The sequence below is a fragment of the Vulpes lagopus genome, chromosome 4 (genome assembly GCF_018345385.1).
Source record: "Vulpes lagopus strain Blue_001 chromosome 4, ASM1834538v1, whole genome shotgun sequence".
Taxonomy (NCBI): domain Eukaryota; kingdom Metazoa; phylum Chordata; class Mammalia; order Carnivora; family Canidae; genus Vulpes; species Vulpes lagopus.
The window spans coordinates 119,472,564-119,489,120 of record NC_054827.1 but is presented as its reverse complement, the minus strand read 5'-3'; the positions used below and the strand labels follow the sequence as shown (position 1 = coordinate 119,489,120).

Below are 16,557 nucleotides of genomic sequence, written 5' to 3'. Positions count from 1 at the left end.
GGATTCCCACATGACTCAGCAACCTGGCTTCTGGTACACACCCAAAAGCAGTGGACACGGGGACCTGAACAGGTATCTGTACACCCATGCTCTCAGCAGCATGATTCACAGCACCCAGAAGGTAGGAACAGCCCCAGTGTCCATGCATGGATGGATGCATGGATGGATGCATGGGTAAAGAAGATGTGATCCAGGGATGTCTGGGTGGCCCAGTGGTTGGGCACCTGCCTTCGGCTCAGGTCGTGATCCCGGGATCTGGGATCGAGGCCTGCATCAAGCTCCCTGCAAGGAGCCTACTTCTCCCTCTGCCTGTATCTCTACCTCTTTCTGTGTGTCTCTCACAAATACATAAAAAATCTAAGAAAGAAATAAAGAAAAAGAAGACAAGACGGTTCTTACACTAAAATAAAAAACACTTGGGCTTCAGAGGGAAAGAATTCAAACCTCAACTCAGACCCTTATTAGCTGTGTGGTTTCAGACGAGCATCTGCGCTCCAGGGAACCTTACTCTTCTTACCTGTAAAGTGGGTCTGATAACTGTTCCAGGACTTAACCGAGGCAATGCAAGTGAGGTACCTGGCACAGCCCTGGGCACATCCTTGAGAACCCGACAACCATGACGATTAACGTCCTTCTTACTCATCAGGAGCACGATGTAAATGATGAGGAATTGTTTTTATAAGATAAAGTGACATCAGACACAGAAGCTTCCAGCCGATCCTAGCCAAGGGATGCCGGCTGAGGCCTGCGCGATGCTATCTCTGCTTCTGATGCCTTGGAAGTACGTGCGCTGCACAAGCCTCATAAAGAACCCGTTCTGAATTAGAATTGATCTGAATAGAAGCAGCCACACTCGGCCTGGGTCTTTTCTTACTTTGATGCGAACGGAATTTATCTCTGAGCATCGGGAAATGGCGCCATGCAAGAGATGTGCCCTGCTGGAGTCCAGGCGAGCTCCACGCTGCAAGGAAATTATCTGCTTTTGCAAGAAAATTACCGAGGAAGGAGAGTAGGGTTATTTTAAGATCGTCGAGGTAGTGTGAGAAGAAACTAATTAAAAGATTGTAATGTGCTGTGCAAACACCGTAAGTGACTGCTACAGAAATGCAAAATGAGGAGAACTTCTTCACCTCAAAAGAACACCCGGGTTTTCATTTTTCCTTCACTCATCCTTGTGAGAGCTGACGTTCGAGTATCCCTATTAATTTTTTTTAAGGCGACAAAGGAACTTAATTGGGATAAAGATGATGAGCACAAGACACATCGTGTGAAGTGTCCCTGAAACACAGGGCTTAAGTCACAAAGATTTTGCTGCTGCCTTCTGCAGGAGTCGGAACAGATCAGGGGCATGCACCCTCCAGGGCCCAGTGAGTGCGGGGCATCCCCAGTCCCCACTGTCCGCTTTCCTCTGAGCCAGGACCCAGGACCAGGAGTGCCAAGGGTCTAGGAAGTCACAGCCTGCCAGCCAGCATGTCTTACTGAGGGGGACCCAGCCTCGGGCACATTTCGTGTTTTATGGCATTTTTTTCCATACACAGAATCTAAGTTCCCACCCTGCACAAGGCTTTCCCAGGATTCCCACAGCAAGAGCAGGCTGTGAACAGATCAGCAGGCATGACTTCAACCCTTTAAATGCTGTGGATGGAGGCCCGGTGGTCCCGGCCCCAAAACCCAGGCTTCCCTGCTCCCAGGGCTTCCAAACCCGTTGGGAACAGTGGTTGGGAACTGCGACGGCAGCCTGGCATCTCAGGTCATCAGCATCCCTGTCCACTCCACAAAGCACCCACAGAAATGCTGGCCTTTAAGAGGGGTGAGGGTGAAATGGGCCATTTGTCAGAATCTATAAATAACTCCATCTTTGGAGGCTGAAGCAAGAAATAAGAAGATGCCCCCATACACAAGGCCAACGTACAAGCTCCACCTCAGCATCTTCCTAGACCCCCAAAGGCACAGAGATGCTCAGCATCATCCCAGCGTGTTTTCTGACTACTTCAACCATGTACTCCCTGCTGGCGTCCTCCAGGGCCCGAGCCTGCCTCCGACAAATAATAATAAAATGAAAATGAAAAACAACCACAACCCTTTGGAAGGCCCCTGCACTAAGCCACACTCTACTCTGAAGGGGCGTGCAAAGGATGGAGTTAATTTATGACCTCTTTAAAATACTCTCAGGAACTCTCATGCAACTACAAATTAAATAGCCACTTTATTCAAGTAAAAGTAGATTTGTGCACCGTGTTCAGGAACTGTATTAATAGGGCCGTTTTTCTGCCTTCAAGCCGAGCTTCTTGACTGATGGATGTCCTTTCTCTGTCCTAGTGGTCCAGGCTTTTCAGGCCTCTGTGCCTCTCCCATGGCCTTCATACTCTCCATCCTATCTGCTCCTCAGCCCAGGCGACACTGACTCTACTGGTCCCTCAGAGCCGCTTCATTACCACCTCCTCCAGAAAGTCCTCCCTGACCTCCCCAGAGCAGGTTCTCACGACACCAAGATGCTCTGTGACGAATTCCTGTCCAGACCAAACATGGTACCAGGACAGGGGCTGTGTTTGATCTTGCTCATCACTGTCTCCCCAGAACCTAACCCTCCAGAGAAAGCAGCCGATTTAAGAGCTAATGTGCAGCCTCTTTTCACCTGGGGCTCTCAAACTCATGGGGTCTCTCCCAGCACAGGGAGAGTACACAAGATCCTAGGGTCACCCTGGGTCACCCCAGGCAAAGGGCAGGCGTCTCTCTAAGTATGGCACTTCCTGAGACTCTGCGTACCCCATGCACATCTCCATTTACTGTCCTAAGACACATTTCCCCCATTTTCTCACTGTTCTCCGCCCAGCCACAAGGCCCAGGGTCCCTGGGGGACTTCCACAGCCCTCATCCTGATAGCAAATGTGTGACAGGTACTCAGCCCTGGTCACCGCATCCCTTGACACCCTCTGCCTCTGCCCCTGCCTAGGTGGCCACTGGTCATCCTTGGTGAAGGCCTCTAAGACAGGATGCTCTTCATCTGGGTGGATGCCCACCATCTCCACGCATATCAGCCACAGCTCAGCCTCCTGTGAGCCACTTCTCTCTCGAATCCAGCCCCTACATCAACGTGCCAGGAAGCTCGCCCCATGGTGGCCTGGAATTCCAAAACACCACATGGAACGTTCAGCAGCCTTGACCGTAAGACCCTGTGCCCTGGAGCCACCAAGCTTGCCTCCCAAGAAACCACAGCCATCAGATATAAGGCTGCAAGTTATCTTATAAGGCTGCAAGCTCTGTCACCAGATCTGGATCTGTTCATTCAAGAACCTAAAGTTTATGAGAAGGCCTTTATGGTCTCTGTACGCTGGAGGCTGGCCAGGACCCGGGAAGCCAGTGCCACCCTGGGAAAGAGAGAGGCCTGCAGAGCCAGGGCAGCCACATCCCTCACCTGGAAACCTCTCCCACACCCATTCCCTCCCACAGCCCCTCCAGGGTCAGCCCAGGCCCAGTCACGGCTGCCTACCCTCTGAGCCTCTGTCTGGAAGCCTCATCTCCAAGGTGCCTCACCAGCCCCCTTGGCACTCTGCCCCCCACTCCGGGGTGCTGGGGGAAACTCAGACAGAACCCTAACATCCTTTCCTGAGCACCTGCTGTGGGCCAGGCCCTTGTCTGAGCACAAGATGGATCACCTCCCTTCCCTGCAGAGCAAGCCTGCCAGCCTCCACAGCCCAGCTCCGAGACAGCAAGGCCCAATTTCATGAGCGTGCCCAAGATCTCCAGGCTAGGAAGGATCAGGCCAGGCTCACCCCAGGCCAGCAGGTTCTGAGCAAGTAGCTCACTGTGACCACGCGGGAAGGCAGGTGGATGCCCGAGAGGCAAGAAGACAGGAGTGGAGGGAACTGCGTGGAAGGAAACGGACGGCCAACAGCTCGGACTTGCCCTGGGCAGCAGCACCACGACCCGGCCTGCTTACTCAGAGGCCCAGCAGCACGTCTGGAGCTCAGCAATGATGGGCAGGAGTCTAAGCCCTGTTTCTGCTCAATTGCACCTAAGCTCAGAGGTCTATAGAAAGAATAAAGCACAAAGGACAGAATCTAAGTCCCCAGGGATATCAAAAGGGGGTTTTCAAGTCATTTCTTGTACAATCTCGCTGGTGCAATTAGCATACAATCACTTCAGCCTTTCTAAGTAAAAGCCTTTAACCTTCAAGAAAAACCAAAACAGGGACACCTGGATGGCTCAGTGGTTGAGTGTCTGCCTTTGGCCCAAGACGTGATCCTGGGGTCCTGGGATCAAGTCCTACGTCGGGCTTCCCACAAGGAGCCTGCTTCTCCCTCTGCCTGTGTCTCTGCCTCTCTCTGTGTCTCTCATGAATAAATAAATAAAGTCAAAACTGAAAAAAAAAAAAAAACCAACACCACATCGTACTGCCATCCTGGGCTCTCCTGCCTCCTGTTAGGTTCCACTAGGAGCTGACTTCCACCTGTGTTTTCCAAACTTCTTCCCTCTGTCTCCATGCACAATGCCTTCACCATCTTTTTAGACCACATCTGCACACTTGTAAATGCCCACCTCTGGCCCAAGCTGTTCCTCTCCACTGAGTGTTCTCCTCCATCTCCCATATGCTTCTCCCACTCATTCATTAAGCCCACTTTGATACCACCTCCTCCATGCCACCTCCCCGGATTTCCCCACCAGGGAAGACGGCACTCACCCCTCGTATCTTAGCTTTAGTGTCCCTCCCTTCTGTCCCACTGGACCAGTCTGGGTTCCACCACATTACATTCAGAGAGGGAAAGGGTAACAGAGACCCCTTCCCTGCCGCTATGAGCTGAATTGTGCCCCCTTCCAAAAAATCCTTATGTGGAAGTCTTAACCCCTAGTACCTCTGACTATGACTGCATTTTGGAGACAGGGTCCTTACAGAGGTTAAAATTACATTAAAATGAGGCCAGTCAGGTGGGCCCTGATCCAATCTGATGGGTGTCCTTATAAAAAGCAGAGATCAGGACACAGACACGCACAGAGGATGACCACATGAGGACGTCCACAGGAGAAGGCAGCCATCTACACACCAAGGAAGGAGGCCTCAGAGGGAGCCAACCCTGCCCGTGCCTGGATCTCAGACTCCCAGCCTCCAGCCCTGCAAGGACATACGCTTCTATCATTGAAGCCGCCCGGTCTGTGGTGCTTTAACACGGCATCCCTAACACTAATGCACCTGCCCTCAAGGATCTCGACATCTGGCAAGTTGTCATGACCCAATCCACACCCTCGAAAGCTCCAAACGTCTGCTCTGAAGCCCTGCCTCCCTGGGTATAAAATATACACAAGTACCAGGTTCCTCAAGACCCTGGAGCAGAGAACGTGGTTAACCAGCTCGGAATCACCACTGTATACAATTCCCCTAGACATCCCCAATCCTCTAGGCACAGCACGGAACAAATGTGGAAAATGGGAGAGGAGGATGGCAGGGGAGGGGAAGAGGTGCTCATCCATGGATAGCGGCAACAACGCCGAACCGATGAGGTCTGGTCAAACAAGCTCAAGTCCAAGGGAGCTGACGAACCAAAATTGAAGTTCAAAAAAAAAAAAAAATTGAAGTTCAAGTGCCAAGAGGGAGGCACCCAGGTGAGCTATATACTTAAAATAAGCAAAATAAGCAAGCGCATGATTTCCACCTTCCAATCCTACCTCTGTCTCTGAGGGCAGCTCAAGAGAAGCAAAACCTGGAGCGTCCGTGCAAAGCCCATTTTGGATCCCTCAAAGGTAATGCCCAGCGGTTTCGATGAAACATTAATTTCACACACAACAATTTGTTTCTACAGCTCAACAGACAGAAAAGCAGTGTTTGAACTTCCAGGCAAGTCCACTTCCCTATCTCCATGGGAGCAGGAAGAAGTCGGGCCGTGGGAAGGAATATGCACACATGTTCCCAGTGCCCAGCCACAAGGGCTCGCCTCTTGCCTCCTGTGACTCCTTCTTGCAGATGCTCGAAAATACTACCTCAAAAAGTCTGTCCCTCTCAGCAAATGCTTCTTATTTATTTATTTTTTTTAATTTTGAAAAACACCTGCTACGGTAAAGCAAATGCTTTCTCTGCTCCTGTGGACCATGTCTGCAAAGAACAGTTTCTCGGGTCTCCTGACCTGGACAAATTAAATGAAATAAAATTTTTTTAAAGATTTCCCTCAGCAAAGTGGCTGCAGGTTCATTTCTTCCCCACTGTGGCCTTAAAAGATGGTGCCTTCAAACGGAGGCTAAATCCAGTGCAGGATCCCGGCTAATATCTTTGGACCGGTGGCTGCCAGTTGAGGACAGAGGGAGTCAAAGCTGGTTCTAAGAGCTCCTGTGCCCAGAAAACAAAGCCATGCTAGCACTACATATGCACCTGTGCACGAGACAGTAACAATTAGAAACACATTTGCATTTAGCGCTTGTTTCGCCTTCCCTCCCACCCTGAGCATTCCCCAGGCACCAAGGTACTCTTAAGGCACCATCTGCTCCCCAGGCCAGAAGATGACCTGCTTTTGCAGAGAGCACAATGGGCCTCAACATCGCACTCCAGAGGATGGGTGAGCGGGAGGAGGGAGGCAGGAGTGAGAAGGCACCCAAGCCGAAAGCCTGGGTCAACATTTCGATGCTGGGCAGCCCAGGTGGCTCAGTGGTTTAGCGCCGCCTTCAGTCCAGGGCCTGATCCTGGGGACCCAGGATCGAGTCCCACATCGGGCTCCCTGCATGGAGCCTGCTTCTCCCTCTGCCTGTGTCTCTGCCTCTCTGTGTGTGTGTGTCTCTCATGAATAAATAAATAAAATCTTAAAAAAAAAAAAAAACATTTCAGTGCTGCTGCTCGCCTTCTCTTTACCCCACTGACAACAACACTCACTGACGATAATAAAGCACTTCTAGCTTCCGCCTCCTAAGTGTGTGCTAAGTGCCAGGCTCTGCCCTGCTTTGCACATGCTATCCCTGCCCTCCCCTTTGCAGGGGGCCAGGGGAGAGATGCACCCTTTCAAGCTCCTGTTCTGGACCTCCTGCCCTTGACCAAAGAGAAGTCCAACCCCCTCCCCTCCCAAGCCCCCTCTCCAGGAATTCACCTGCCAGTACCCAGGAAACAAGCCACCTAGTTACAAAGCAGTCCCTGATTCAGCCAGTGTGCCCCGGGGTGCAAAGCCGGGGAAGCTCCTCTGAAGCTCCCCCACCTCGCCCCGACCCTACCCCACCTTGCACGCTCCCCGTTGGCCCAAGCCCCCTCCTCACTCTCTCCAAGGAGGCTGCCCATCCCTCTGGCTCTGTGCTCACAACGGGGTGGGTGCTGGGTGCCAGTGGGTCCTACCTGGGAGGCTGGCCTCCATCCTCAGTGCCCCTCTCTCCCTTCTGCCACACGGCCCCCTGCGACCCCATGAATCAAAAATGACTGAGGCACTGGATTAACAGCTGCTTCAACCACCTGAGCAGGTGGGGGTAGGGGCTCGGTTGAGATAGTCTGGTGCCGCAGGATGACCTCAAATGCTCAGTGTTCCTTGAGCCGTGGGTCTCCGGGGGTTACAGCTTACGGCACAGGGACAAGGCTTGTTCACCAGTATGGGGAGTGATGAAAAGCTGAGCCCAACTGTCACGCGGGGTCTGACCCCTCTCTCATGATGCAGATGGGGACGGTTGCCTAGGGCTCTTCTAGGGAGGGTGCCTGCTACCTGGAGTCAGGCACCTGCCACCCCCCACTCCCACTCCCACTCCCACTCCGTTGGCACCCTGAGCGCCCCCTGCTGGCCTCCGGGCAGCCAATGCAACCGCCCCCCACCCTCCACCCCAGCTTTCTAGGGACTAGAGAGGCACAAATGACAGAAGACCAGAGACCTGGTGTCTGTGCCTGCAGCTCCCAGCTGGCTAAGGAGGGGGAATGGCAGGGCCCTGGGCTCTGGACCAATCAAGTGTGCCCAGTGCTGCCCGTTGTGTGCTGCCCCTGGATTCGGCTGGAGAGGGGATGGAGTACCGTCCCCCAGAATCCACCTCACCAAACCGCCCCCATCAACCCAGGAGGGCTGAGGCGGGTTAAATTCCACCCCCCAGCCCACGTTACACCCCCTTTCCAGGCTAGGGAAGTGCATAGATCCCCACCCTTCCACTCCCAAAGCATGCGGGGGTACTGGCCCCTGATGCCGCCTCAGAACTTTGTCAAAGAGAAGCGCTGAGGTGGGGGAGCCACTGGGGGAGACCCCAGCGAATAGCCATAGAAGGGAGTAAGCGGAGAGTCCCAGCTCTACTCCCCACACAACCAGCTGCCACCTCCCCCGACTCTTCCAAAACTGGAGATGACCCACTAGGGCTGCTGGGAGGCGACCCGGTATGACCACTGATCACCTGCCCGGGGGAAGAACGAGGCTGGGGCAGCCCCGGGGGGAGGATATGAGGGCATCCCAACCCCGTGATGCACCACACACACAAAACAAGGATGGGTGGGGGCCCGGAAGGGTAGGAGCCATCGCGGGGCGCTGGAGGGAGGCGCCCAGGACCCTAACGCGGGAGGCGAGGGCGGGGGAGCCCAACTTCCAGAGCAGCGGGAAGGGGAGGGCGGGCAGGGAGTTTGAGAGCGCGGCGGGGGCCAACTCCGAGGGTCGCAGATTCCTGCGCGGCCGGGTGCAGCCGGGGAACCCGGAGAGGGGGTCCCCGAATCCCGGGCTGAGCCGACCGGGGCTCCTGGAGCCCGCGGAGCGAGGTCCCAGGGAGAGCGGGGGGCGGGGGCGCAGCCAAAATCCCAGAGCGCAGACCGGGTGGAGTCTGGGGGCGGTCGGGGCGCAACACCGAGTTGGGGTGGTCCTAGAGCACCTGGAGGCACCCCGGCGACCGGGGTCCGGAGCCTCGGGGGGTGCCCCCCGTCACCTGGAGTCTGGAGGCGGGCGCGGGGCGGGGGCGGGGCGCTCCGAGGTGCTGCGGGTCCCCGAGTCTCCGGGAACGGCCGGGCCGAGCGGGCGGTGGGGAGCGGGGCGCGGGGGCACTTACGCTGCTGTTCTCGCCCGTCCAGTGCACCATCGCCTGGTTGTGCGTCGCGTCCCCCTTGAGCACGAACGACGTGCTGGTGAGCGAGACCTGCGCCCGCGGAGCCGCTCCGGCCCCCGCCGCCCGCGCCCGGCGCCCCTGGTGCGCGGCGGGGGCGCCATCCTCGCCGGGACCCGGGGCGGCAGCGGGACCCAGCCCCGGGGCGCCGGCGTCCCCGTCCCGGTGCCCGTCCCCGTCCCCGTCCCCGTCCCCGTCCCCGTCCCCGCCGCCCGGCAGCGCGCGCCCCGCGGTTGGGCTCGGCGGCGCCCGGGTGAGCAGCGCGCGGGGACCCCGGCGCCCGGGCTCGGGGGAGCGCCCCGCCGCCCCGCAGGCGGCCACCAGCACCAGCACCAGCAGCAGCAGCAGCAGCAGGAGCGGCCGCGGGCGCGGCGGCGGCGGCGGCGGCGGCGGCGGCGGCGGCGGCGGCGCCCCGGGGCTCGGGGCTCGGGCGGCGGGGCCGGGGCCCTTCGGGGCGCGCGGGGGCCCCCGGGGCGCCATGGTCGCCGGGGGCGGCGGCGGGGCGGCGCGGGCGAGGGAGACCTCGGCGGGCGAGCGGGAGGGCGCCGGGGAGCGCGAGCGAGAGCGCAGAGAAAGGAGCCGGCGAGGGGAGGGAGCCGCGGGAGGAGGGGACTCGGCGCTCCGCCGCCGCCGCCGCGCAGCCGAGGCCGCACCGCCACCTGCCGGCCGCGCCCGGGCCCGCCGAGCGCCGCCCCGGGGCCGGGGCAGGGTCCCGAGGCCGGAGCGCGCCCCGCCAGCCGGCGCCCTCCCGCTCCCTGCCCTCTGCCCTTCCCACGCCCCTGCTGCCTGTGCTCGCTCAGCTCCAACGGGGCGGCACCGTTCACGGGGGTGAGCAGCAGCCGGTGCCGGCCCTGGAGCGGACACCCGGCACCCAGGTGCGCACCTTTACAGACCGAGTAACCCCGGAGAGCCAGCACTGGGACGGTGGACGTGGGGAGGGGCTCTCCGCAGCGGCCTCCAAAGACAGCACCGAGGGGACTCTCCGGCCACTGCCAAGGCCCTGAGGCTGCCCCTGCACAGCCTACTTCCGGGCCGCCACACGGGTGCCTTAGACTCCCGCACTTGCAGGCGGCGCACGTCTATGTTCCAGCCCCAGGAGCCACCAACCCAGCAGCCTCCAAACATGAGGACAGAGACCTGGGTGCAGAAGCATCTAGAAGGAGGGGGGCGAGGTCCCAACCAGGGCACGGCGTGACAGGCCACAGCAAAGAACGTGAAAACAGGCTCACAATCCACCAAGTCCCTGCCAGAGGCCACGGGCTGCTTTAGGCAGATTTCATAACTTCCTTGAGCGTCCACCCTGTGCTCTGTATTGGCCTGTGGGAAAACAGGAGGAGGGGGCTGGAGCCCCACTTAGGCGAGGACAGTTTTGCATCCTCTGCCAGGTGGGGGCCAGCCTGCCTCCATCCTTCCCCTAGAGGCCTCTGCATTAGGTAAAGATCCTGGGCTCCCAGGCTCTGTCACACCTGCCTCCCAGCTGGATATCTGCTCCAGGGAGAGAGGGAGAGAGGGAGAAAGCCAAATGGGGCAGAGGAGCAAAGCCTCAAACATTTGGGAAAGGTAGAGAATGCAGGTTCCCTCCCACCTCCAGGAGTAGAAGCACCCAGTGCCCAGTCTTCTTCTGTAGGCTCACCCCACCCCCCAGGCTCAACCGGAAGTTGGAAGTCAGATCTGATAACAGATAGTCCCTGGGGCCCCTGCTGTCTGTGCCCAGCCTTGGGGGGCGGGCTTCGGGGGTGGCCAGATGTCTGAGAAGGCTCCTCCCCTGGAATGTGCCCTAGCCGTCCCTCCCCCTCCATGGTGTAAATTCCCAAGCTGTCAGATTCTAAGTCTTCAGCTCAGGCCCTGGGTTGGGAAGGGAAGCAAGGGCCCAGAGCTGCAGGAGCCTGTGGTCTGGCACAGGGAGCAGAGAGGAACAGAACCTGGCCAGTGCCGGGGGGAGGGGGGCAAGCCAGGCAACCCAGGGCCCAGGAAGAAGCTGACAAACACAGCACAGGGCAGACTGGGGCTGGGGGCAAAAGCAGGGCCAGTGGTCAGAAAAGAGGTGGGTCATGCCCCAGCATAGACCCAGTGCCCCCTGGGCCTTCCCAACTCCCCCATGTCCACCCCAGCCATAAAGTGATGGCCGCATGGGCTCTGCACTCTCCCCCTGCCTTGTTTGTTTGTTTGTTTGTTTGTTTGTTTCAATAAAAGAGAGCCCGAAGCATTGTCCTCAAGAAAAGCCTACTGTCCGGCACCGGCACCGGGGTGGTTCAGTGGTTGAGCTCTGCCTTCAGCTCAGGGTGTCCTGAGCCTGGGATCAAGTCCTGCATCGGGCTTCCCACAAGGAGCCTGCTTCTCCCTCTGCCTGTGTCCCTGCCTCTCTCTGGGTCTCTCATGAATAAATAAATAAAATATATTTTTAAAAAAATATGACCATGACAGATGGCTGAGCACCTACTCTGTGCTGGACTGTCCCAGGGGCAGCTGCTCTCAGGGGCAGGGGCAACATCACAGGTTATTGTATGTAATTCTCACAACCAGGCTGTGGGGTACGTGGGGTATGTGTGATGGTCTTTTCACAGTTGAGGAAACACTCTGGGTGGTGACTGCCCACATTCCCCAAGCCAGAGAGAGTCAGAGACCAGATTCCAGCCCCAAGGTGCCATTCTTCCCTCCCACCACCCCACATTACCTGTGGCCTGTGTGCTGGGCTCGCCAGCACTCCACCTCTCGGAGGCTCAGACAGAGCCTCAGCCATGGGCACATCACACATCACCACCACCACCCCAGGCTCAAACTGAGGCTCACATTATTGATGACTTGGTGAAGATCCACGAATGAGCAGAGGAGTGTCCAGATCTGGAAAGCAGGTGGAGTGGCAAATGCCTCACCTGTGCCTTTTCCAGAACAGTCAGCTGGCTCCCTCTGCCCTGATAAGGCTGAAGGGCTTTCAAAAGAGCAGGACTGATTCATCCCTTGTCTGACTCTGAAGCTCAGAGACGTGGGGACTCCCCGAGGTCACTCAGCTCTCAAACATCACTAGACGCAGGGACACGGTGATGAAGGAGGCAGATGGGCTCCCAGTGCCTCTGAGCTCCTGTTCATCCCTGTGGGCTCCATGTGAGAACCACAGGGGGTACCCTTTTGACCTCTGTGAGGAGAGATCCCAAGGAAAGCTCATCTCAGACAGTAGTAAGGACCCAGGGACACATAAGGTAGTCACCCCATGGAGATGAAGGGGTCACTAAGAGGCCTGGTAGCTTTGAGCTGACAATGAGAAGCAGGGAAAGAGGAGCTAATGGTGGGCAAAGTGGGAAGAGCTATCCCAGCAGGGGTTGGAGCACAAGAGCCACCATCCCCGCCCAAGCTCACCAGAACCAAGGAGGGAGGCACGAGGCACGCAGCAGGCTTGATTTGTATTCACAGCCTGGTGCAAAGTCTCTGGAGATTTTAAGCGGGCTGGGGATTGGGGGCAGGGCAGTGAGACCAGTGACATGTCAGAGCAAGGACCAGTGCAGGAAACCACTTAGGAGGCTCCTGTCCAGGTTGAGATAGACCTTGGTGGCTGGGCCCAGGGAAGGCACCAAGGGACTCGGGGAGGACGGAGGGAAGCCCACTCCCAGCACCTGCTGCACCCCGCCCCCCGGCCTCACCCTCACTAGTGACCAAGTCAGAGACTCAAGGGACTCCCATGCAGAAAGGAAGGTGAATAGGTGGCAGTCAGGCATGCTGTCCTGACGTCCTGATGGAGAGAAGTCTGGGGAGACCACAGGGGCGGCCTCTGGCTCAGCAGGCATGGGTGTGAATGCTGGTGGAGGTACCATGTGTGCAGATGCATGGGTCTGGCACCCATGCTCTGGGTGTGTGGGGTGATACAAACACACTCCCTATTTGCAATCCCTGATTATTCGCCACAGGAGCACCCTAAGTCAGGGGAAGCAGCCCCAGCCACCTCCCACACTGCCTCCTTATTCCAGGCTCCACGTGGGGCACTGGGCTCCAGACCCATCCCCCCTGGCCCCTGCTCATGGGGAGTGCACACTGTGATGGGGGAGACACATGATCAATAGCGACGTTGGGGAAGCAGGTACTCAGAGGGAGCTACTGGGCTCCCTATGGCAGGGGGAGCTGCTGCCGTCTGGGGCCAAGGGAAGAAGGCTGCTCAGAGGAGGACACCCTTCAACGAATCCTTCAGAAAGCAATAAGGAAAATAATCAGCATTACAACTTGTTGAGCCTACTCTGGCCAGGGATTGTTCCAGAAGGAAAACCTAATTGAACCTCACATCCAAATAATACCTATATAGCACCAACACAGAAAGGGCACTATTTTCCCCACTTTGAAGGTAAAGGTGAAGGCACACTAGGATTCGGTAATTTATCTGAGGAATTCAAAGCGACATGTTCCTGTGTGCCACCTGGGTGTCCTATGACAAACATGTCCCCTCTCGGTTTCTGTAATGGTCCCACCAGGACTCCCTGGACTCAGTGGCCCTCTGAGAGTCATCTTGGATCAGCAACATCGGCATTAATGGGAACTGGTTAGAAATGCCAATGCCTGCACCCCATCCCAGACCCACTGAACCAGAAACTCTCAGATGGGGCCCCGGGATCTGTGTTTTAATGTGCCCCCAAGTTTGAGAGCCCCTGTGCTAACCCAGTGGTTCTAGGCCTGGGCTCCATGTGAGAACCACAGAGGGGACCCTCCTGACCTCCATAGGGAGAGCCCGCTATTCAGTCCTCTCTGAACTGGCCAGGTGACTCTGTGTACAGCCAGCGTGAGCCGTTGACCTGGCACAGCTTTTACAAAGAGCCTTGAAAGACTAGATGCCAAACACCTGGCATGTGGTTGGACCCATTAGATGGAGCGTTTCCTGAGAGATGAGTAGGGGCCCCATTGAGCCCCAATCCAGACCTTTTAGCTTCAAGATCCAGGCTGGCTTCCTTATTCCACAGCAATGCTCCCCATCCAAGAAGGAGGAGAAATACTTCCATCTCTCCAACTTTTAATCAGACCACTTACTCATTAAAAGTCTCAGGCTCTTTTAAATTATCAAAGGTCTCTAGTGATAATATTTTAATTTTTCTTTATAAATGTGACAAAGCTCAGCTTGTACAATTGCCCACATGGGCCTGATTCAGAGGCGGCCAAGGAATCCATGAGCAATGCTCTCAGGGATGCTTGGGGACTCAGCAGGAGGGAAACAGAGGGGACAGGCCATTTGGGTGCCAGACTCTACAGAGGGGAACCTCTCCCCTGCACTGTGCCCTCAGCACTAGTCCCACTCTCCCACTCCTTCCACCCCCAGTACATCTCCAACCAGACTAAGAAGCCTGCACCTGTAGGCAACTGCCAGGTGAGGGGGTGGGGGGACCGGGTGTGCTAGGTGTGGAAGAAGGTGCCAGGTGCAGGGGGGCTGCCAGGTGAGGAGAGGAAGCTGCAGCAGCAGGGTAGGCTGCAGGGTGGGGGAGCTGCCAGGGTGGGAAGGAGCTGCCAGGTGTTGGGGGGTGGGATAGGGAAGCTGCCAGGTGCGGGTGGGGGGCTGCGGTGCCTTGCAGAGAAGTCTCCTAATGACTTTCAGCAAATGACACGGGGTTGCAGGGGATGGCTTTCAGGAGAAAGATCAAGCACAGTGATCTCGTTATCAGGTTGTCAAGGGAAAGGAGCAAAGCTGCAGGGAAGGCTGGTCAGGACATTAACTCGGGCCGGGAGCAGAAGTCTGATCTGGAGACGGAAGGAAGGGAACTATGTCTAGATGGAGAAGGACGAGAAGGCCCCACCGTGAGACATGGGTCTGGCTGCTCCAATCCGAAGTGGGGGGCGACAGGGCGGAAGGCGGTGGCAAGTCTTCAGATGGCACATTCTGAAACGGTGATGGCGGTAGTGGTCGTGGTCACTTTTTGGTGGAGGCAGGGATTTCATCGCCCTGGAGCACTACAGCCGCAGGCCTGCCAGACGCCAGAGGTGTGAGAGGCCCACCAAGCTGGAGCCCGGAACCGGGCAGGGACCAGGATGGCGACCGTTTCCAGCCACCCACTTCCTTTAAATTGTAGGCGCTGGGCAGCCCCAGTGGCCCAGCAGTTTAGTGCCGCCGTCAGCCCGGGGCATGATCCTGGAGACCCGGGATGGAGTCCCACATCGGGCTCCCTGCGTGGAGCCTGCTTCTCCCTCTGACCGTGTCTCTGCCTCTCTCTCTCTCTTTGTGTCTCTCATTCATAAATAAATAAAATCTTAAATAATAATAATAATAAATCATAGAGGCTGCACAGCTAATGCAGTGCGACAGGTTGGTTTCCTGCTTCTGTTCATCAGGTGTTTGCGGAGCACCTATTATGTTCCTGGCTCTTGGCCCCAGAGAGACAGCAGGAAACAAATCAATCCTTGGAAGGATAAACAGGTGGAAAGAGCAGAAGAGGGCTCCTGGTAGAGGGACCAGCATGGGTAATGACCTGGAGGAAGGCCATTTGGGGGACATCTGAGGACCTGGGCAGAGCTGCAGGGCAAAAGAGTACAGGGCAGGGTGGGTAGGGCATGACAGTTGAGGCCTCCTGGTCCCTCGAGCATCTGGTGTGGTGTTAGGGTCCAGGTGATGACCAGAACGAGGGACCAGCCTCAGGTAGGTCAGCCGTATGCTGGGGGCAGGCAGGTTAATGACACCACAGGGTGGTCGCAGAGTTGGTGATGCTTCCCCACCACTGACTGACCACACCAGCTCAGCCCCAGGCACTTTGCAGTGTTACTCTGCTGGCCTCTGCATGGACTGGGGGGTGGGCTTCATCATCATCCCCTTTTCCCAGAAGCAGAAAGAGAGGCACAGCGCAAAAAGGCAGAGGGGCTCGCCAAGTTTCCACCCACAACAAGGGGTGGCAGCAGCATGTGGCTAAAGACCCTGTGCTTCCCCATGCACCAGCAAGGCAGGTCGGGGTAGGCCTGGGGTGCCCTCTTCTCTACCAGACCCCTCTGCCCAGGCTTCCACAAGCATTGATCCCCCCACACCCCATGAAGCTGGGACAGGGCTGGAATGATTATCAACTCCACTGATATCCATCGAGATTGGGGCTCCCAGCATGACCATGACCCACCCAACCCCTGTGGCAGGTAGGCAGAGGCTATGGGGCCTATCCTGAGCCCCACTGCTCTCCACCTGTGTACACGCATAAATCACTATGGGGATGGGGAGTGGGCAGTGACCAGCTCTGACCAGTGCAGACACCACCCCTTCTTACTGGGATGCACTGTGGTTTAGAAGTAAGCCCTCAGCTTCTTGGAGCTTTGGTACTTGGTCATCTGATACACAGCAAGGAAGGCCCTGGAAAGTAGCCCCTAGGGGCCCTGGTAAGAGGGATTCCCCATCAGTCTGCGGGGACCAGAGCCCACTGTGGTCACTCCAGCAGGCAGGGCAGAGGAGAGAGGGCTAGACTTAGGACGGACATACACCTAGGCAGAAACCATCCCTGGGGATTCCCAGGAGCAGGGGAGATGGCAGCCACCAGAAGTCTCCATGGAAGCCAAATAGCACAGCTTCTGGGGACACTTGGGTGGCTCAGCGGTTGA

General features: G+C 57.1%; 1 protein-coding gene across 1 annotated transcript in view; it reads right to left on the bottom strand.

Moving 5' to 3' along the window:
* Positions 1-9,501, bottom strand: part of SORCS2 (sortilin related VPS10 domain containing receptor 2) — a 458,218-nt gene extending 448,717 nt beyond the window's left edge. Inside the window, 1 exon segment of the mRNA XM_041753851.1 lies at positions 8,968-9,501. Coding sequence (XP_041609785.1) covers positions 8,968-9,501 — 534 coding nt within the window.
* Positions 9,502-16,557: the final 7,056 nt, after the last annotated feature.